Here is a 22,981-nt window from a genome sequence, read left to right as displayed (position 1 = left end):
TTAAAAGTTCCACTTGAAATAGAAAATGTGTGTACTGTGGAGGACCATGTCGTGTTCCTCTTTTAGTGAATAAACATTGGTAGTCGCACAGCTTGGTAAAAAAAAATAAGTCTAACAACTATGCAAATAAGAATTCTTCTAAGGTCAACCCATCACACTTTTTGAAAAGAGTAATGTCCTTCTTGGTGTGAGCAGCACAAACCTTACAGTCTGGTCTCAGGGCTGACATCTTGAAAATCGTAAAAGTCAACTCCAATGACCAACCTGGGATTCCATCATCCACCTTCTCCCAACCCACACCTAGAGCAGCGTTTAAAATTGCGGCCACTACTTGCAGCCCCCTTATCAAAACCTCTGCTTAAAGAATACCCCCACCCGACCTTGTGATTTAGAAGAGGGATTGCTAATGCATAGACTAACTGCATCTGTAGATCTGACTACAAGGCAACTTCTACAAAAAAAGCATTCAAAACCCCTTTTACATCCTCTTGATGGGGTAGACAACTTTGATTACAAACAAATATATGATCTATATTGTCTGATGATAGCAATTTATTCAACAGGAATGTATACAGGTATGTGTTAGTACATGTATAAACATATTAACTGCATATCACCAAAGAGGTTATATAACCTCCTTGATATCACAAACTTTCTATTGCCAACATACAAGACCTCATCTATACATATATAGATGGTCTAAACTCTTAAATATTACACTGAACATCAGAAATATTGAGACAGTCAACCTAAAGTGAACAGTGAAAAGCATAGATTAACAGCTGCTTGAAATCCAGCTCGTCCTGGAGTCTATGACAACAGGTTGAAGTCTTCAGTTTTAACATGTTGATTTCATTGACTAAAAGTTTGACACATATAACCCATCATCAGAGACATCCAACCTTAACTGAAGAGTGAAAAGTATAGCATTGCTTGTGATCCAGTTCCTCGTGGCGTCACTGACAAGTTGAACCGTCCTCAGTTTTAACAAGTTGATTTCATTGACCAAACGTTTAACATGTAAAATCCAGCAATACTACTTTAACTATGTTGTACTTTGTTGCTGTGTGACATTTGTTGCAAGTCCCTGTGGTTCAGCATTTCCAGACATTCCTGCAGCGGCACCTGATAGAGGTGATACAGGTGCAGGTTGAGCCGCGATTGCACCTAACATCTGTGTTGCAGTCACATCTGAGTCTGGTGCAGGCATTGCGCCTGTTGGCAGCTGTGAGTCAACACCTGGCATTAGGTGTGGAAGACCTGGAACACCGGCTGGTGTAGGAATGTCTGGTGCACCTGCTGCACCTGTTTGAGCTGCTTGTGCTGCTGCTTCAGCTGCAGCCTGTGCAGCTGCCCTCTCCTGTTCCTGCTGTAGTTTGGCATAAGGTCCGATCTCGGCAAATTTCTGTATGATTCTGTGGTTGGCATTGATCAACTTTCCTGAGCAACCATCAAGGCAGACTTCCTGTTTGGGGGAAGAGAAAGCAGGCCTAAGTTTTAAGACTATAATACAAAAAGCACTAGTCTAGAAGTCCCTAACAATTACATCCCTTGCATAATCTAGACATTAGACGTCAACTGTAACATGACCTGACTTTAGATGTGGTATCATAAATTACTGATACTCTCTGAACCGTATATGTACAGTGAGACAGTGACATCACTAGTAACCATTTTATCTACAAAAATGAATATACAACAACATGGTATTGAATAAATTCTGTTATTGACAATAACAAAGATCTTATTCGCAAAGAACTGGTCAAAAGCTTATTGCTAGACGCTTTGCTTTTTGTGTGGAAATAGGGTATTGACTCTTTATAAAACCAAGATTTCCACCCTTCTCACCTCTTCCCTTGTGAGGTACCTGTAGTTCATGTTGGACACACATCTGCTGAAGCAGTGTTCTGTCAGCCGGTTATAAACCGCCAGGAAATCACGTAGCTACAGAGGAGACAAACACAGCTTAGATGTTACATTCCTGTTCTTCTTCTTGATAAACATACGAGTGGCGTCGATCCTGCCGCCATTGAAATATTGGGAGCTTGAGTCAATATAAGGTTCTTCATCTCTCGTCAACTCAAAATTGTCGAAGGGCATCCTGTCATGACAACTCTCACATGTGCAACCCACTCGGCCCTCCCACACAACACATCCATTGCCGTTATGTGAAAACAAAGAAGGCTGAACACTTATCATTTGACGTAGCTTTAAATAAAGAACATATCTATTGAATGGTACAGATTTATACCATTTAGAACGCTTACATTTCGTAAATTTGCCTGAAACTGTGCTGGATCCATCTCGCACGTCCTTCAGCTGCTGTAGGTCAAAGTTAAAAGGTTACCACATATCCCATCATGCACCAAGAATCGTTAGTACACATGCGCAGCCCATCCGTCTGACCCAGAAGTCCCGGATGTGGTGACGTCACGTCGTGAGGAACTGTACCGGGTTTTCATCGAAGAACAGGTAATTTTCACTCATTTTTCTACAAATCAGTCTCGACAAGGCGGTCCATCGGCGTCAGATGGGTAGTTAAGGCCAAGAGGAACGCTTAGAAGGAGATACTTGACGGATTGTTTCCAAAGTTACGTCCCAAATGTGGTGAAACGTTGGCCCACACCTGGCGCCATGGTTCATGTACCTTATTTTGGGGAGAATGAAAATGTTATGTGGCAGACGAGATTTCTGCGCGTTCACCTGAAAGGTTACACCGTCTGATGACGTGGCTCTTTAAAACAGATTAAAACTCTAGCTTCAAGTCCATCAGATGGATGCTGATGACACTATATTTCATGCACTAAAACTTCAATCTGTGCCATTATTCCGTGGGATTTGAAGTGGTTTCCAAAAGGACACTTTGTAACTCGTACGTTAACGTTATACCATACGTCCATACATGAATCTAATCAAGCAGTTATACCAATGATGAATTTTGTGACATCATATGGCCATTGGATTTTATTCAAACTTTAGAAAATAGAATAATTGTGTGCACTCCTCATGATTAGGTCCTTTCATGATAATATATCAACTAAATTATTATAATTTCATTATACGACTGGCATAATAAAATTGCCATAAATGACCAGTGAGCCATAAAGTTGTAAAATTAAATCACACTCCTTTGATTTTTTCATCTTCATTTGTATGCCGTAACAAGAATAAGTAGATTACCTGCAAACTCGATTGTCTAACACTTTTCAATAACTACATAATTTGTACCTCCTCACACTAGTCATATGATGATGATGTGTTATACGTGCCCAGCTTACTTTGTTATGTAACACTTACAGTAAATACTAGCCTATAGTACAGTATTGAAAGCAGGTTCAGGCATTCACTTTCAGACGGAGAACAACAAATTAAAGTATTCATCTTTGGAAACTAATCAGCAAGGCTTTGAGGATCACTTATGATATGCACACCAGCTTTGCATGCACGCAGCACAGTAGCAGCTGGTTATGCTGTACATTGTACGTGCAGAAATTTTTTGGGTGGTTTTATCGTTTTATGTTTGCAGTGACTGCCTCACCGCGAACTCAAAACCACTGTGAAAATTTGCATTGTCTTCTGCCTACCTACCCCCTTGAAGTTGTCTAACTCTAAGCCCTACCTGTATGTACTATACATTGTATTATGATGATGTGTTGGAGGCACAAATACTAGCAAGGCACAATTGAACACATATACTCCTTCTTCGAAACCGAACAACCTGTTACATCTGACCTTTGCACAAGCTACAAGCAGTGTTTAAATTAAAGCTACCTAATGTGTAAATCTAGATGACACCGAATGAGGATGCCCCTAGCAAGCCTATGGTACTTGGTGGCAATGAGTTCTACTCTATGATGTTTCTCGGGAAAAACACATTTTTGAACACCTCCACCCTAAATAAATAAATAAAGTCTTGATAGCATTAGCAAGCTAAGTTTTAGAGAGTCAGCCAAAGTTTTTGCATTTTTTATAATCTCATGTAACATGCCCGTTTTTATTGTTGTTGTGTAAACTACGACATGTTTGTCGTGTTAATGTTTCTCTTGTCTGCTGATGCATGTTTATGACCTTGAGTGCATGTAGTGTTTACAGTGATCCTGCGTTTGATGCAGGACATTGTGTGCAGACTCCACTAGTCAGCAGTATTTAGTAAACACAAACATACAAACAGAGTCAGGAATCCGGCCAAACAATAAGATGTGTTGTTACTGTGGGACATTTTTCTGTTTTAACTTCTACCCATGCATGACTTTGGAAATTAAAACCTCCTTTCTGAAATCTACCGGTATAGATTTGACAAGCCTTTTTCATTACGTTACATGTTAGAAGACCACTGTCTCTGATGAAGATGATGTTTTAAACATGTTATAATGATATAAAGTGTACATCATGCCTTGATACATTATGAATTCCAAGAACTTGCTATGTCCATGCAAGGTGGTTTAAACGTCCTTGGTCCATGATATACTTTTGTTACGATGTTAGTGATCATAATGCTTTTATCATAGGGACTGTGCTTGGAATATTTATCGTCCTGCTGCCACCTTGACTGCTGCCACGTATGTGATGTATACTTCGGAAGTAGTTAGATTGGCATTGTGGGGCTATCCGCTGTCTTGTGGGAAGAGTTAGGTTTCACACGTGAATGTCTGCACATCTTTCACATCTGGCAGTATCAGTAGTCTGTCACATGTGGGATTAGAGATGGTGGGGAGGGGGGCATCTGCAGCACTATATGCTAAGCCTACCCATTTCTAACATGTCTAATGTGTAATGGGTCTCTGGTGGCTTTTTATCTGTCAAGCTAAATGTCTGGAATATGTACTTGATAGATGTGTAGACCTGCAGGCAGAGATGGAGAGAAATAATAGATCCTGACTTTAATGAAGAAAAATGTATTTTTGTAGGCTTGAAGGGTAAGGGCCTCCAATGCCCGGTAGAGGAGGACATTACAGTCAGGATAGGGCCCCAGGTCATTCTAATGTCTCAATTAATCTAGGTGTAAAAGCTACTACTAGAGTCTGTGTCACATATAAGTGACGTTACCTGCATGTGAAATTAGTAAGTGTAAGGGTTTCGTGCTCATATGATTTATAAGGGAACTGCACACTCAGAGCTTTAACGTAGTTATCATCTGTTAAGGTTATGATAGTTTCTCTAGAATTTCCTGTCCGAAATAGAGAACACGTGAATCTGTTTGGCAAAATAGCTAGAAAATAGGCCAAGGACACAAAGTATACACCATGCGCCTAGGACAATGGTGCTGTGGTATTGACGCAGCAAGCTGAATACACAAGTGTTTTGAATTCATCTGACACTGAGTAGAGTATGAGTCTATGACTATGAGTCAGTGTTCTCGCCAGCCTTAAATTTTTACCCGTCATTTTAATTTTGCTTCGGGGAAGAACATATCGAGCGCCGAAGGCGCGAGGCGTCGCGCCGGAGGCGCGACCATTCTAGGGGGGTCGGAAAATTTTGAGATCTAGACCCTCTGAAACGCTATTTCCTGCATTTTGAGGGGCAAATTTTCTGGTAGAATAAGCTTAGTTTAATGACATCTCTTTCGGTGAAAAATTACACAAGGGTTTCAGGCTTGATTTTTTGGGGGAGGCATCGCGGAAATCTAGAAATATCGAATGTTCACAACTTTACACACAAGCTACACTTTTATGTTGTATACAATCGGCAAAGAAAATAAAATTTAGCACAACAAAACTTTATTACGTATCAGCTACGTCCTACAAAAAATACACACAGAATACTAAAATACAGAATACTAAAATACACCGAAAATTCTACTCTACTCTACTCTACTCTACTAGTAAGTCGGCGTGGCAAAAATAAAACACAACTTTTCAACACTTGTTCCGTATGCGCCCTGTAATTATTGAACATAATGAGGAATTTGACACCCTACTTTGAGAAAGAACGCAATAAAGACGTCCATGTTTTTTGTCCCATGTTTTCCACGGTTAATTTCTCCGGAAACTGCACTGAATGTGTTCAAAAGTTGTCGATTCAAGCCTTCCAACAGCCGCTTCGTCGTGCGATCCTTGCGATTCCCGCCATTCCCCTAACATCTCGCGAATTCACGCTTAGCTGAAATCTCGCGAGTAGCGAGACTCGCATGTCATTGGTCGTTTTTTCTTGACGCGACGGAGAGGTGTGCTGTGATTGGTGGATTACAATCGCCTGTTTACCATTTCTTGCGGGAAGAAAGCTCAGCCGCCGCGGCTTAAAACTTTAATTCTGTTTACACAGATTACACAAAGCCTGATAGCTAAAGGAGTATTTCTGAATTTTAAGGCGTCTTTGATGACAATAACTGACGGTGAACCGAGAGGGACAAAACAGAAATAAACGTCAGCCTGATGCGACCGGCCAAAACTGTGGTGGGGAGGACGGCGCATGACGCCGAGTTTTCGGCGGCCACAAAATATTACTAGCAACCACCACGGCGCTCTGTGTGTTGCTGGGGTTGTCGCCAGCGGGCATTAGAAATGATCTAGATTGCCATCGTCACGAACTTCCGCTGATCCTCTGGAGTTTTTGAACATTCTAAGCTCTGTCTAAATATCTTTACACACCGATTTTTGTCCATTAAAAATGACGGGTTGGGCAAAAATTTTGTCCGTCATGAGCAACAAAAACCCGTCAAATGACGGGAGGACGGGCGCTGGCGAGAACACTGCTATGAGTATAGTAGAAATTCTTCAGCCAGATAGAAACTGTAAAATTTCAGTATGGGCTGCTCTTCATTTGATCTGTCGTCTCTTTTTAGGTGAATTATCCAATACCCTGTATACGTAGTTGTACACCACTGTGTGGTTTTCCAGGTAGTAGTCTGGTACATATGTCACATACTGCCGGTACAGTACGTAGTACTTCAATTTCAGCTGTTTCTACCCTGATTTTTAGACTAAAGTGGCTACTCTGTTCAGCATACCTGCTCAACCTAAAGCACTCAAAGATGAAAACTAAGTGAAATCATGCTGAGCATCCATATAGAAGAATGACCTTTGAGTGTATGGCCCTTGTACAAAATACCCCTTGATATTATTGCACCCCATTTCCCCTTTCCTGCTCTGTGGCTCTAGGTATGCCCTTCATTCAAGTCTAGTCCTACGAGTATTTTTCAGACTGATCCAGTTTGAACATCTTCAGAGAGGGCATCTATTTAGTTTATACTCTCAAATCTAAAAGTCTAAAATCAAACTATGCTCACAGAGACACACATTCATGCATACAAGATATGCACACATACATACATATAGATGGACACACCCACACATTTGATACATCTTTGAGTACATTTCAATCTAGACCCTGAGAAAGAGACAAAATATGAAAGTGAAATATCATAAACACTTAAGTGACCTGGAAAAAAGAGAGACAACCAATGAAAAGAAAATACCATCAGCAGAAAAAGATATATGTGTACAGTCAACATTGACTACTAGTAGCCTCACGTTGAATCAGTCCAAATGACCCAGAGTGTATATCACACTCCCAGTAAACAGTTCCCCTGTCCAGGCCCCTTAGCCCCCATGGATAGTGCATGTGGCATCTGTCCAGCACTCTTCAGTGTTGCCCATTAAATATTGATTATGGCCCACATTATTTTGCTATCATCAGTGAAAGGATCGATACAATCACTAGGCGTGGCTGTTGACTCCAGGAGGGACCGGGAAATAGATTACATCCCAGTCAGAGATTACAGGGTAGACAACGCCCTGCCCGCAGAACAGCAATTCAAATGGTCCATTTTGCACACATTATTTTGCGTAGTTTAGTTTACGATAGAGATCACAACCAGTGGCATTCTGTTAGAAATTTCAAGGCTGATCAAAGACTGAATTTTTTGTCATGATGATATTGTTTATTATCCTCATTGTCCTGACCTTTGATACAGAAATGATTATATTTGCAAATGATTTTCTGAAATAAACAGGTTTCGACTTCGTCAGTAAGTATATTCAAATTTGCAAGTGTCTACTATCATATCTCCATTACATGAAGTACATTTTACAAAGGCTGCAAGAAATGCATTCTATTGAGTATTGTATTTCCGTGTTATTTGCTAATCGCATAGAGGAGTACAGATTGAGTTTTCTTCTATCAACTATAAAGAATTAATGTTATAATACAGATGTGTTGATAACATGCACACAGCTGGGCCTTTCTATTTTGTTTTGGTGACTCCTATGATAATAAAGTATAAATGGAAGGATTTTAAAAAAAGATCACAAAATGGTCTGGGGAGGGTGTTTTTGTCAAAATTATTTGACAGTACTCAATAATCAATAACTTATACTTTGCGAATATTACGTATTTTTTATTGTGCAGCATATTTCAGGCCTTCTATTGTTCAACCATTTGTAGATTGCATAGATTGTTCCGAAACAAAAACATGTATGTAATGAGATCTACATAAAACATTTTACCAAAAAATTAAGTGTGTCGGGAGGGGAGTAACATATGAATAGTCAATACATAGAGCTTATCTTTTGGTAATCGCCTGTCAAGCAGTAATGTCATTCTTTGTGTGTCTTTATGCCTTGATTAGCTTTAAATCATCCATCAAAGTGTAGCGTATGTAGCATACATACATGATGAGTTTAATGTGCTGTATTTGCTAAGATGTTATGAATATGCTATGTGCATGCCTGCTAATCTCATACAACCTGAAGCTCACGATAATTGAATAATTAGTGTGCCTTACTAGTTACTACTATTACTATGCTAGTCTTGATTCTTTTCAAGACAGGTTGTAGTTGTAGCATTATAGTCTACAGAATATTGTAGCCAATCCAAAATCCTGAATAGCTCCCTATCGATTGTTAATGCGTCTTTGTTATGTACATATCCATACACACATACATTTTGTACATGACGTCATTCCAACTGGTATCTGACGTTCTGCCATTACACCACAGGGTGCGAAATACCCGGTTGCGCACTTGCGCCGCGCAAGCACATTTTGCTTGGCGCAACTAATTTCCACACGCAGCTAGCGCAGTGCGCAACCCAAGATTATGAAGCCTGAGAACCCAATTTGAGCCGAGTAAGCTCACAAAAACAGTGTCACTTTCATAAAATTCGGTAAATTTTCAATTGAAACACAGAAATCAACACCTTTTTGTTCTAAACCATCCAAACCTGTTCATAGATCGTGAAATTAGCGCTGGAAAAAGGCGAATAAACTGCCGTGGGCAGTGTCGTCAAATCAACATGGTCACCATGCGGTGTACTCTTCAAGTCTCCTAAACATGCAAATGAGCTACTTTTCATGCAAATAAGGTACTCTCATGTAAATGAGGTACTGTTGCATGAGGTATACCCATCAAGTCTTCCGAACACGCAAATGAGGTACTCTTTCATACAAATGAGGTACTGTCTCATGTGAATATACGAATGAGGTACTTTCTCATGTAAATGAGGACACTACTCTGGCATGTAGATGAGTTTGACACTGCAGGTTCATTAAAGTTTGATAATGATTCCAACACAGTTACTAGTATATTTGTAGGGGCAAAATTAAGTAATTTTTCTTTATTGTTGTTGTATTGTTGTTGTTGTAAAAACTAAAAATACAAAACATATTTGAAATACTATACTGTTTTGGTGTTTACTTCTGACAGTATATAAGTTTGCATGAATATTTTTTTTCAAATTACTTTCCAGGATGTTAGTGAATAGATAAGTTTTAGAGTTATCTATTTACTTATCATTCAAGATTATGTAAATCATTACTTGCCTTGTTACAAGTAAAAAAAATACCATTGTGTATTTTTCAACTTGTTGAACTTGAGGCACCGTGGCCCCCGGATAGGGGCCAGCCGGGGAACCTATGCCCAATTTTTCGAAAATCCCAATATATCGCTCCCGAAAGATGTCATTTTTGACGTCACCGCAAATGGTGAATGTAGGTGGGGCAACCTGAAATTTTGATGTGCAACCTAGCTTTTCCCACAGGTTGCCCACCGGGCAACCTGGCTCAAAAAAGTATTTCGCACCCTGCACCATTATTGATTGATGTGCGTGTATTGCTATACAGTGTTTAGTTCTTTTAATCAATATTTTGTGCTTCACGTACGCAGGTAGGATAACGTAATATAGCAAAACCGGATATCAAACAAATCACAACTAAAAGTAAAAGCCAACACGGGAAACTTCCTGTTTGTCTTATGGTTGATGTTTGCTTGTGTTTCCTCAGATACATGCCCAGTAGGCTGTCACCATGACAGAGGCCACCGCCCCTTTAACATCAGAGATCCCCATCACGAGTAACGGCACGCCGAACGATGCCCCGGAGGACGACACCTTCGAGAGGGACTTGAAGAAAATGCTTCAAGACGGCCCAAACCTCAACAACAGCAGCGCGGTCCAGGGCGGATCGGGAGACACACCGACAACTGTAGCACCGACGCCGTTCAGCGGGGTCCGTTTGAATTCGCCGACGGCGCCGTCCCAACAGCAACGTTCCCCGACGGGGCCGGTGCCTCCTCCTAACCCCTATGTGGGAAGTAGGTTGGCGTCCACAGTAAAACCGCCACAGTATCAAGCACCAGGTTCGACTCAAGAACTAGAGGATTATGAAGCTGATGAATTTGGTAAAAGAGGTGTTGGAAGGATGGGCCAGTACCACAGGGGTTTACCATTAGATTTGCAAATCTAAATCTAATAACTTTTAGTTGAAAAAATTGTTTGCCAGGCACCAAATATGACTTTGTGCAATAATTCTACTGTGATTTTCAAAATAATATTTTTTGCTCAAATCTTTTGATTTAAAATCTGTCAATATTTTAGATGATGCATTCATACATAGAGTCCATTCCAAGTCACCGCACGGGTGTTTGTTGCCATTGTTTAGAATTAATCTGAAACTTTTGTAAGTATTTGTAATCCAGATTCCATAGTTTCCAAACATTTCGAAATATGTTTACACTTTGTAATTGTTCCAACGTTGTTGTGGAATATTCAAATTATTTATGGCACGAGAACAATATTTTTGATACTTTCTAAAGATTGATTACATCCCCCTGCCTTTATTTCGAATTTCCTATCTTTTTTTCGAAAGAAGAAATTCGCAGTCTGCTGTTAATTAGTTAGATTACACCCAAAAATAGACGAAGAAAGGCAGCGCTCACACCCCGCTGTGCTCTCACAGCCGGCCGGTCGGGAGTAACCTAAACAAACAGTTAACGGGTCTACCAATAACTTAAGCAGCACAACAATCCCAAAGAAACATTATCAGTGCCCAATCCCTTGGCTTCCCTATCAATCAAACCTAAAAATCTTGCAGAAACCAGCCAAATGCGATAGAAAAAATAACAGAAAGTACTGACGGAAGTTGTAATAGTAGGCTGCCCCCCTCCCCAGAGGCACGCCAGCACATGTTCTCTGGGACTAATCAACTGACCTTCAGCAATTCCCTGTCCCAGTGCAAATTAAAAACGTCAATCAGCCAACAGGGTAAAGCATAGAGGCTTTATTGTTCCTGAGATGAAGAGTGTCAGATCGTGGATTTTGTCTCGCAATCAAAACTTCATGCCCGCGCTCGTGTTGTTGAATTCCCGGCAGACGGCATGACGCGGGCTGTTTGCAGGGAACACGCTGTCTGAAATATCATTATATATCTATCTTTCAACATAAGTTAAGATTTAAAATACAGAATTTAAGTATAACAGTATTTCAGTGCTACATTTTTACTGAGAAATTTTCGTATTTGTAATCATTTTACGTTGGTTTAAAGTATTTACAAGGAGTTTGCCCCCCTACATAAAGAATAGATTCTCCTAAGTAGCGGCCGCCTTTCCGGCTGTCCCTTTGCATTGTGCCAAATGTCGGGCTAATTTGGCGTGGATAAACGTTTTGTTTTTGCTCATTACGTCTTGTCCTTTGACCACTGTTGGTTCCTGATCATTAGCAACATTTGCTGGCCCTTTTTGAGTAGCAAAACTACAGTAGAAATCTGGACTAGAGGAACTCGGAGACGGTGTCACGGCACGCTGACTTCCTGCTCGGTCGGCGGTCCACCTCCGATCCAAAACAGGCTTTGGTAGGATTAGCGGCTCGTTACGGGGGGCAAATGACCAATATCTTTATTTCGAAATGTTTCGAAACTTGAAACAAACCAGTTTATATTTCAAATTTGTTTTGAAAAATGACCTCTTTTGACAGTCAGTTTCGAAATGTTTGCAAATTCTTGAAAAATTTTCTAAAACATGTTACTCTCATATTTACTTTTTTTCTAAACATTTGTAAATATTTATAACAGTTTATGATTATATAACAATAATTCGAAGATATTACAATTATCACTCAAAAACCCGTGTGGTGACTTGGAATGGACTCTACATAAATTTTGTTAAGAATTCCCAATAGACAGACAGTGTCCTTTCAGTGTTTACTGGCCCATCCTGACTTTGAGTGCCGTGGTTCTAACTTCTAACACGCGGGCTGAGTATGCACCTCATTTGTTTGATTTTGTTAATTAATTTCAATGTATAATTTACATTTCTAACGAGGAGGCATGGCTCAATACTAACACACCCTACCTGTCTTCCATCCAGCATGATCCTTTAGCACGTTGACCTGTAGTCGGTGTGTGAAAGTTGTGTGTTTCAAAATGGACTTTGCTAGATTTGGTCTTCTCAAAATCCTATTACTTAGGTGTTAAAGGCAACCAAAGCAATATTTAATAGGGCCCAAAAATGAAAATAAAGAAAATACTGAAATCTTTATGGTAGTGACACTTACTAATACTGTTTAGCACATCTGCGTTTAGCTTCATACTTTGAGCATTTCAAACCTGTGCAAAAATGTGCTGTACGATTACCCCCTTAGTTTCGCGAGCCTACAAAAACTCTGGCGATGATTTTCAGTGAGTTCTCACATCACAACAATGTCATATTTTGGCATCATATACATTGTGATAGTGTTGTTTGAACAAATCATGTATAGAAATGACTGAATAAATTGACTTTCAAAATCCGATTTCTGGGCCCAAATATTGCTCTGGTTGCCTTTAAGAACAGTTTTCATCTCAAATCGATATCACATTCACAAGACAAAAAGGATTGAGACATACATGGAAGTGGCCTGTTATATCACACGAAATGATGCATACATCAATAGTTCATGCACATGGATTAGGGTCCTAAGAAACCACAAACCTTGCAAAGCCCATTTTTAAAACCCATCTGCACAACACAGCAGATACTTACACGTTTCACACACTGCTGTGCATGATACTCTGGCACGTGGAATATATGTGGTTCTATTTATCATACTAAATCCATTGCATGTCATTTGCTTTTTTCATGTAGCCTGTAACACTTCACACATACATGTACATGGTTCCTTTCTCATATTTCATTGGTATGCTTGCTACATTCATCTCAGTTTTAGTAAAGTGGATGCATGTTTGCATTTTCTCACATTTCACTACAGCATGTACAACAAAATTTTGCAACACTACAATGTGCAAAAATGCAAGTTATTGCCTTTGGCTGTTCGTTAATTATTCTAACCTGGTACTGCAAAATATTGTAATATTGCAAAGTGTACAGAATGCAAGCTCTTGACTTTGGCTGTTTAGAACAACTGTTTCAACCTGGTTTTGCATTTTTAACTCTGAACATACATGAAGTTTACAGACTTTTATAGACTAACAAGTTTGCCATACTTCTTCCCCCTCCCCTCCCGAGCAGCAAGACCACCCCCCACAGCGATAGAGCACCACGCAGAGGGCGGCCCTCCACCACAGTCCATGGCCAACGCCGTGTCCAAAATTGAGTCAATCAAAAACTGGAGCTTAAAACAGATCAAATGCACGAGGCAGATCTTGTCGGAACGGTTCGGCCGTGGTTCGCGGACGGTGGACCTGCAGCTGGAGGCTCAGATCGAGGTTCTACGGGACACGCAGCGCAAGTACCAGCAGGTTCTGCGCCTGGCGCGCGGCATGGCCTCCCACTTCTACAACGTGGTGCAGACACAGAGGGCCCTGGGAGACACTTTCTCAGGTTAGCTCGTGTCCTTTGTACATCCACCATGGTTTATCTGAATTTGATGATGGTATTAGTTTTGGTCTGTAAAACTAAAAAATGGACTTTGTTGATTTAGGGGACTGGTGTAGATTTTGCGAAAATTTGAATCTGCATCTACTATTTCTAATGTTTTCTCCATTAAAGATTTTTCACTTCTGAAATTTTTATAGGGCAATAGCAGCAATATGGTAGCGTCCACAATGAGTACATACATGTACATGTACATGTTCATTTTGTAGCATGTATCTACATGTAGAAATGGCCTGTTCTGCTAGCTATGATATTAATTTGCCATCATTCCAATAGAGAGACAGTGATTCTTAACCTAAGAAAAGACATAGATTGTATTCATGCAAAAAAATGAATTTTTATGATCAGTTTACTGCAATCTGTAAAATCTCCCATCATAATCCTTGGCTCAAAAGAAAATATGTACATGTGTATCTCTTTGAGTCTCTGCAAAATGGTCTCTTTGTGGCTTGTCTATCTTACTTCTAGTTCTAATAATATGTCTCAATCTACTATTGGCTTTGCAGTCCGAAACCTCTCACAACTTTCTGCTGCTGGCCCATTCCAACTTAACCGTTATAGTGTAGGAAAATTTTTAATGGGGCCAAATTGTCCATATTCTACAGCATGTGCAGAGACCTTACAAAGCCAGATGCAGAACTCAAACTATTACAATGGTAAGAGAGACCATGGACATTGCCTCGGTGGTTAGGTGAAGGCAAACACAACAAATTACAAAACTGATTGTGCAGAGTGCAGGCCTTTCTCTTGTAAAGCAAGGTCATAGTATTTTACTGCTTGCTGTGTGATAATCACACACATATCAATATTGGAAATCAGGGTGAAATAACCTTCCTGATTGTATCAATTATTGTGCATTTATCAAAGTTTATTTTGCAAAGAATTTGTATAGTCTATAATCAATAGTGAGGGGATAGATGATCAATAGTGAGGGGAATTAAGTGGCAGTATAAGATACTAAAAGCTGAAAACCAATATCTATAAATCTTTTAAAACGAACTGAAGTTAATTTCATTAATCTTTCAAGGCTAAGCAAATGAGTGATATCATCAGCACCTCTGTGATGCTACATTTATCCTACAGTAAAGTTGGAAATAAAATGACAACTAAACATCCATTCCTACATCTCCCAAACCTTTGAAAACATATAACTTTTCAACAATGACAGCCCCAACACTAGTTTTCAGAAAGATCACATTTTTTACTATTCTGACAACTGCTGTCCTTGTAGAACTGAAAAAAATACTTGTTATAACATTAACAATAGTAGATTGATTGAACCAATAAATAAACTTATAGTCCCCTTGTTTAGGTACAGAGCAGCTTCGACATGTCTCACATTATAATTTATATTCACATATGTGTAGGGCCCATGAATGAAATTTAGGGTAGCTGTGGTCTTCATACACAAAAACAATTTTTTCTTTAAACAGGGCTCCAGACTAACTTTTAGGCCTAGGAGCACTGTGCTCCTAACTCAAAAAAGTTAGGAGCACCAGCAAAAATCTAGGGGCACCACTACAAAAAGTTGGAAGAACAAGCAAAAGTCTTGGCTATACCAAATAATACTCCTATTAATCAATGTTATACGTTAACAACCGGGAATAAAGTATTTGAATAGATCATAAAAGATAAAAACCTACATTGATGGTGCAGAACAATTGGCAATTCAATTCATTCAATACCTTCCTACATACTGATACTAGTACGATGGATTTTTAGAAAAATTGGGCATAGGTTCCCCGGCTGGCCCCTATCCGGGGGCCACGGTGCCTCAAGTTCAACAAGTTGAAAAATACACAATGGTATTTTTTACTTGGAACAAGGCAGGTAATGATTCACATAACCTTGAATGATAAATAAATAGATGACTCTAGAACTTATCTATTGGGTTCATGACCAAAACAAATAAAGTCATATTCCATAATTTGAAACTTCACTGCTGGCATCAAGTTCAACATTTTTACAGGTATTTCCTTTCTTTTTACCCTCACCCTCTGTCTACAGATAATCCAAAATACTTAAATATCCTTAAAATTCTTGCTCAAAATAGTATCAAAAATGATCTGTTTGTGCCGACCCAGTCAAATCGGGAACTTCGAAACGCGTAGTTCAAATTTCGCGCGTCAGGACCGCGCGGCGCCGTCATCCAATGACAGGCCGACCCGACCGCATGGGGAAAGCTTTGTGATTCGCCGCTGTGCAGTATAGACAGCAGCAGAATGAAAGTACATGCAGCACCATAACAACGGGCAGGTAATGAGCTTTGAAATGATACCGGTGACAAAAAGAAAATTTGATATTTTTTTAAATAAAACTCCACTTGAGTTGATTCATCAATTTTTGATCGTAAAAATCATCGCTTGAACAGGTATAAATATGACCGCAGGAAACAAGCCTTTCATTCTGCTGCGGTCTATTTTTCATAAACATCATGGCCGCCATTGAAAACAGCGAGCGTCCGGCGAGCGCTCACTTTCATCGACAAAGTTTAGGCGTTTGAAACATTTTACAAATCAAACAAATACACCACAAAGGAGAGAAACTTATATCCTTTATTTCTATGGGTAACTTTGCCACTAGGAACGGATAGTTTTTGTCCCGCGGGTGTGGGAACATGATAGAAAATTCACCGACGATATTCGCGGTAGCGTTGGAATACCTATATTTTCGGCTTACCGCTTTGTTCTGCAGCCATTATCCTGGCGCAGGTCTTAATTTTGGATTGTCGCACCGTGCGACCGTGATTTTAAATCTAGTCGCATTCTCAAGAAACTGGTCGCATACATATTGTGTGCGAGTCGCACTCACGAGCGCTGTTAAACCACATTTGTCTGTGTTGACAGATCTAGCCCAGAAGTCACCAGAGTTGCAGGAAGAGTTCACGTACAACGCAGAGACGCAGAAGGCCTTGTGTAAGAATGGGGAAACCCTGCTGAGCGCAATCAACTTCTTCACGTCTAACGTGAACACGCTAGTCAACAAGACCATGGAGGACACACTGCTGACAATAAGGCAATATGAGCAGGCCAGGTAGGGGGCGCTTTGGGCATGTCAGCCAATCAACCTTTTTATAAATAAGACAAAAGTTACTCAAACAACTGAATAGATTTTGTGACATTTTAGAGTAGATTTTGTGACTTGTTTAAGTTATTTTTGTGACTTGTTTGAGTAAATAATTACCTATTACCTTGTATAGTAAATAGGCAGAAAGCTGAAGTAAGTTAGATTTTAGTTCAGTCTTGAGCCATGTCTGGAAAGCTATTGTGTTGTACTGAAGGGCAATTATATACTCCTCATTTAGAATTATGATGTAAAGCCAGTAGTCCCATGTATGAGGAATGGGATCCTCGGGAATAAACCTCAAGCGTTAAACCTCTGCACGTAAAAGAACCCATCACACTTATCGAGAAGAGTAGGGTTGATTCGCAGAGCTTGGCTATAAAAGCGAGCCGTAACAAAGCGGCATTGTACTGTCAGCTACCGAAAAACCATTACGCTTCGAGTTAGACTGAAAAAAGAAGAAGATATTAGCTGATTGATATGCAGAAGCCATTTAGTCATCATTCCTTGCTTGTTCCTTGACATTGCAGGGTGGAGTATGATGCATACAGGACGGACCTGGAACAGCTGCAGTTGGGACCCAAAGATGCAGCAGTTCAGGCCAGAATGAAGGATGCAGACAGTAACTTCCAGGCTCACAAGGACAAGTTCGACAGGCTCAGGGGGGACGTCGCCGTTAAGCTTAAATTTCTGGAGGAAAATAAGGTGAGAACTTTGTGTCATGTAATCCTTCTTCATGGCAGTCCTTTGAGTCGAAGATGACTGTCAGTATCTCTCACGCAGGATGTGACCTCATGTGGCTTCTAAGTCCAAAACTTGAGGCACACAGCCGTCCGCACTTCGCACATTGGTGGTCGGTCGTCAGGACTGCTGTCTCTGCTGCCCTATGGCGTTTGGTCCTTGCAGCATTAAGGCGCTGCCTTCTTTATCTTCAAAGTCTGTGATTGCTCGGAATACAAATGCCCTCCAGGCTGTTCTATATATATTGCCGATGATTTCAGTTGGGGAGGCTTAATGCTGCACCATTTTAGGGACCAAGAGGCATGTAATCCACAGGAAAGAAAAGACACAACAAGCTTCATCTCTGTCCCCTTCCAACTGACTTTAGAAAGTAATTGAATTATGTAACATTCTGATCCCTTTGTCACTTACTTTGCATGATTCTCTCTATAACATCACAAATTTTTTCTGTTTTCTGTGTATAGCTTATCACATACTTGATAGTTTAACATTGTCCTTATAACATGCTACTGTCTACTGCTACACCTATACATGTACACACGTTTCAAGTGCTGCAGGTTCCACTTTCAGTGTGTGAAATACTTGGTTACTCAACTATTTTAGCTAAAAGCTGCCAGGTAACCAGTTTTTTAGTCCAGGTTGTCCACTGAGCAGCTTTTTCACCAGAAAGGTTAGACAGCATTCCTACTAGGATTCCAGAATCAGGCTAAGCTTCCCCCATTCATGTAATTGATTCCAATCAGATCCGCTGAATCAACCTCATGACGTAGATTCGGACAAACAGGATTACCCTCCCCCTTTGGAGCCAGATTCAGACTGTTCATACCAGTAATTGCAAACCGAGATCAATCCCATGCCTGGGTGAATCCTGATATGCAAATCCTGGTATGAACAGGGTCTTAGCCACAAAACACAAACATATCAGCCATCGTTGCATTTCACACACTGACATGCGACGTCTGGTTTTGCCGTACACATAGCCTCACCAGGACAAGTTTTCTAGGCTTAGCGGTGACGTGGCTGTCAAGCTTTCGCTATTGGAAGATAATAAGGTAACACGGCTGTCTGTAAAGCTGGCCACATGTGAAGTTTTTGTCTTGTGGCCTCTCTGAGAGTGAGACTCACTGAGAGAGGTTGTTCTTTGGCTGTTAGGAGGGGTGATCAATAAGTTCTTGGCCTCACCCAGAAATAAGGTGCACAACTCAAATTTGGGGGCATAATTATGTAGTATGAAGTCAATATCCACCAAATTTCAAATTGTTTTCATTTAGTCAATGTCCTTTTGAAAATCAGTAGGTAAGTGGCAAGAAAGGCAAACTGTGATCAGAGCTGTGTGGGTCGTGTTCCTCATGCCATGAAATCTGCAAAGACATTGTCAGAATGTTTTATGAGGATTCTCTTCGTATTTCAATTAGAAAGAAGTGGGTATCTGACTTTCAGCAGAGAAAGTTGACCCGCGCACCTCAGGTCGCAGCTCAATTGTCCATGTTTTTTAGCCCTTCTCTCTCACCTAATTTAACTAGGTGTACTTTGCCTGCAAAGTAATGATTTGAATTTTGGTAGACATTGACAAAAGGCTTTATACTTAATAATCATGCCCCGAAATTTGAGTTCTGCACCTTATTTCTGGTTGTGGCCGAGAGCTTACTGACCACCTCTTGTACCATGTACCATCCTGGCCTGTTTGTAGTGGCAAAAATCAATGTTTGTGGAAGTGGAGTTTTTGTTTTTGTTCAGTTTTTCTATCGTAGGTCACCGACATGTTGCCTTGACAGCCACGTAACTTAAAGCCTGTCACCATGTTTTCCTTTCCTAGTGTCAGCATGGCTTTGTGATTGTGTTCGTCATGGAATGTTCCTTTTCTGTGCTGCATCTCAAAGTTGGGCAATGCTCGCATGAATGTGATTTTGTTTGCTGCTGCTGCTGTTCATTGATGAAGAATGTTGCAAAAGCATCACCAATGATATGCAGATGGATTTCTGTATGGTCAGTCTGCTGCACATATGAGGAAGAATGTAGGGTCTGTGTGCCTTAAAAAGTAAAGGTACTTAAAAATCTAGGCGAAAGATCTTGGAGGTTAAACTTACAGAGAAAACACACAGAAGTTCTTCCTACAATCACCCAATTTGTACCAAGAATTTTGACATATTTTCCTGATTGTCTTTCCTTCGTTTGCATATGACCTCAGGTGAAGGTCATGCACAAGCAGCTGCTCCTCTTCCACAACGCGATCTCGGCCTACTTCGCGGGAAACCAGACGGCCCTGGAAGCGACACTGAAGCAGTTCAACATCAAACTCAAGTCTCCCGGGGAGGAGAACCCCTCCTGGTTGGAAGAGTAGCCCGGGAACGAGAGCGAGCTGGCCCTGTAATGATAGTTCTGTATAAATAGCATGTCTAGTGATGCACCTTCTTCTCATGGGCTTGTGGCTGGTAGAAGAGTGCCCTTTCAACAAGAACCAATAGACCTTAAACACCCTCATAAATAGAATGTCACTGGATCCATCTTCTTCCCATGCTACCATATAGTACCATTTTTGTGTGTATCACATTAACTAGTTTTAGTACCTCGAAAGAAGTTGCGTTGTTGCATATTTCATCAAGTAGGACGTATACATAAACCCCATTTATGTTGCCCAAGATCCCAAGATACATATACTGGCAAATTTCTTGTATTGTGAAGCATCATCTGAGTCATTGGACAGCTCTGTATAAACACACAGCACACAGAATGGCTTTATGTCAATACCTTATTACAGTATATTCATGCTCCAACTAGTATTATTACAGTTGGTACTTGAAAAGTGGCCTGTAAGAATTTTGTGAAGAAAAGCTAGACTTAACATAAGACAGTTCTGACTTGTACATTTATTTCTTATGTTAAGGTAGATACCCATGTTTTTGATTTCCCAGTAGAAAAACTACTGGATAGAAAATGTACTTCAACATTGGTAACATTAGAAGAAGATGGCGTCACAAATTTCTGATGCAAATTAACTGTCCCACATGCTTGGGACGTACAATACCTGTACAGGTGTTAATGTAGAACACACGTGTCACCATGTGTAAGTATGTAGCTAGTTGTTTCTATGTGGAAAGGTATTAGTGAGTTCATGTGTGTATGTAACACCTCCACTAGGGGTTACTATTGGCATAGGGGTAGATAAACTAGGGGTATTTTTTTTTTCAAGCAAAACCAGAATGCTGAGAGTAAGAAAAAAGGTGTACATGTAAAGAAAGTGCTGTGTTCTAGGTACAGTAGACAATGTTTTTGTAGGGAGGGATGCCAGAAGGGATAGTAACTGCACAATGCTGTGCAAGTCTAGAAACTAGAAGGCACTGTAGGTTGTAAAAATTGTTGGCACTAGGAAAGAAATAAGGACTTTGCTTGCAAGTGAGCTTTTGTGCATTTTTTGTTAGTTCTGTGAACTCCTTTTACAGGCCTTAATGTAGGCGAGCTTTTTTGTTGTTGATAAAGATATTATGGAGTTGAATCCCCTCATTATACTGTTACAGTACTAGGACTAAATGATTGCAAGTGAACATTTATAGATGGGTGTCCTGGGGGTGTTATCATGAGGATTTTATGTCCAATGTGGAGGTAAAATCTTTTGGAGAAGGTTCAAAACAAATGTTAAGCAAAATTTTATGCACCTTAGTGAAAAAATATACAGATATAACAATTACAAACATGTGTCCTTATCAGTTACTATAACTTGGTCAAATTGCACCAGTTACAGAAATGCATTTTTGCAATTATTATATACAATATTTGCTTTGCACTGTTACACCAGGACAAAGTTCTACTTGATTCATGTGTTTGTTACTGAGCATTTCATTTTAGAAGCAAAAAAGTAACTGGTAAAGGGGTTTTTCATTACTCAAACTGATGGATATTCTTTGTTCCCCTTTTCAATTGTACGTTGGTAAAATAATGCATTTCCTTGTTACCAAAGTCGAAACTGGTAAAAAAGAAACTCAAACAAAAAATCCAAATGTACAAGAACAGCAAGACATTGCAGAACATTATTGCAATAGACATGCAGTTTCATTCTTGCCCCTTACTTAAGTAAAGATTTCCTAAAGTAAGTGCAAAATCTTCATGTACTTTCTTCAGGACATCTTGTGCTTTTAACTATTTTCAGGGACCATGTCATTCACAAGTCAGTCAAAGGGTCAAGATTGATCTTTTAGATCATATTCTCCAGTTTTCTTCCATTTTTTTCATGTTAATGATTTGCCTTGATCCTTCTTAATGCTTTTTTCAAATTCTCAAAAGCAAGGGTGAAAATCCCACCACACCCCAACGTTGTCAGCGCTCAGTAGTGAACACATAAATGAAAGGCACGGCCTTAAGCTATGGGATGTGCCAAGGTGGATCTTAACATCCTAGCCCATGCTGGACATTACAAGTGTAAACAGACTTGAACTTGTTCAATGTACACATCTTTAGTGCCTGGAATAATGAGGAAATCTGTTCTTCTTACCATCTTATTAATTATCTGCTAGCTATTTTTTTCTGCTGCCTTGTACAGATATCCGTGAAGATATAAGACATGTCACAGCAAAGGCTGGTAGGTTCCCTGTGTATACCTGGATGTTTGGGATAGTGCATGTTTTGGGGTGTATTGGAATAAGAGTGGTGATAAATAAATGTATATGTAGAAATGCTTTAATACAAGCTCATATCATATTCGCTTTAAAATTTCTGCTGTACATGTAAATAATTCTCATAGACCATCTAATGAACTAGAACAAGGAAATGTTTCAAATGCGACTTATTTATTGTGTTGCTGTCATTGTTTAACTGGTTCTAGTAACATCAAGTTGAAAAAACTTGTTGATTTGCAGGGGGGAGGGTAAGGAAAGTTGATTGCCTGAATGCTATTTGTGAGGAATACATTTCTTTCTGTAGATAATTACACCATAGGTTATAATGTTGCTACATTCTGTGTTATGCGCTACCTTTGTTATTCAGATGATATAGTACAATGACTTTGATTTTGCGATTAAAGTCAAGGGAGCAATGCCAAAAGTTTTTTTTTTTTTTTTCATTTGGTACATTGTACTCATAATGATACTGAGAATAGTTATGTA

At 39.9% G+C, this 22,981-nt stretch overlaps 2 protein-coding genes across 11 annotated transcripts; one reads left to right on the top strand and one right to left on the bottom strand.

Moving 5' to 3' along the window:
- Positions 1 to 534: 534 nt before the first annotated feature.
- Positions 535 to 2,379, bottom strand: LOC136437306 (mitochondrial import inner membrane translocase subunit Tim10 B-like). The gene is made up of 3 exons (XM_066431836.1): positions 2,268 to 2,379; positions 1,849 to 1,944; positions 535 to 1,465 (listed from the first exon to the last, which is right to left on the bottom strand). Exons 1-3 carry the CDS (start codon positions 2,301 to 2,303, stop codon positions 1,046 to 1,048), a joined length of 552 nt encoding a protein of 183 aa, XP_066287933.1. The 5' UTR covers positions 2,304 to 2,379; the 3' UTR covers positions 535 to 1,045.
- Positions 2,358 to 22,919, top strand: LOC136437278 (arfaptin-2-like). 10 transcript variants are annotated; one of them, XM_066431783.1, is made up of 8 exons: positions 2,358 to 2,472; positions 10,217 to 10,526; positions 13,716 to 14,027; positions 14,687 to 14,737; positions 16,928 to 17,114; positions 17,675 to 17,849; positions 18,866 to 18,937; positions 20,074 to 22,919. In XM_066431783.1, exons 2-8 carry the CDS (start codon positions 10,241 to 10,243, stop codon positions 20,224 to 20,226), a joined length of 1,236 nt encoding a protein of 411 aa, XP_066287880.1. In that variant the 5' UTR covers positions 2,358 to 2,472; positions 10,217 to 10,240; the 3' UTR covers positions 20,227 to 22,919. The 10 variants fall into 10 exon arrangements, with proteins under 10 accessions (XP_066287880.1, XP_066287879.1, XP_066287875.1 ...); XM_066431782.1 differs by having other exon boundaries at positions 13,713 to 14,027; XM_066431778.1 differs by having other exon boundaries at positions 10,217 to 10,571.
- The last annotated feature ends 62 nt before the right edge of the window (positions 22,920 to 22,981 follow it).

Source organism: Branchiostoma lanceolatum, chromosome 6 (assembly GCF_035083965.1).
Source record: "Branchiostoma lanceolatum isolate klBraLanc5 chromosome 6, klBraLanc5.hap2, whole genome shotgun sequence".
In the NCBI taxonomy this organism is placed as follows: Eukaryota; Metazoa; Chordata; class Leptocardii; order Amphioxiformes; family Branchiostomatidae; genus Branchiostoma; species Branchiostoma lanceolatum.
The sequence above is the reverse complement of the archived record's forward strand: the minus strand, read 5'-3'. Positions and strand labels throughout refer to the sequence as shown.

Coding starts and splice junctions, on each gene's coding strand:
- LOC136437306 (XM_066431836.1), bottom strand. CDS start 2,303: ATGGATCCAGCACAGTTTCAGGCAAATTTACGAAAT. Junction 1,945..2,267: donor TTCAGGCAAATTTACGAAAT/GTAAGCGTTCTA, acceptor TCTCCTCTGTAG/CTACGTGATTTCCTGGCGGT. Junction 1,466..1,848: donor GGTACCTCACAAGGGAAGAG/GTGAGAAGGGTG, acceptor TCCCCCAAACAG/GAAGTCTGCCTTGATGGTTG.
- LOC136437278 (XM_066431775.1), top strand. CDS start 10,241: ATGACAGAGGCCACCGCCCCTTTAACATCAGAGATCCCCATCACGAGT. Junction 14,738..16,927: donor GAACTCAAACTATTACAATG/GTAAGAGAGACC, acceptor CTGTGTTGACAG/ATCTAGCCCAGAAGTCACCA. Junction 18,938..20,073: donor CGCTATTGGAAGATAATAAG/GTAACACGGCTG, acceptor ATATGACCTCAG/GTGAAGGTCATGCACAAGCA.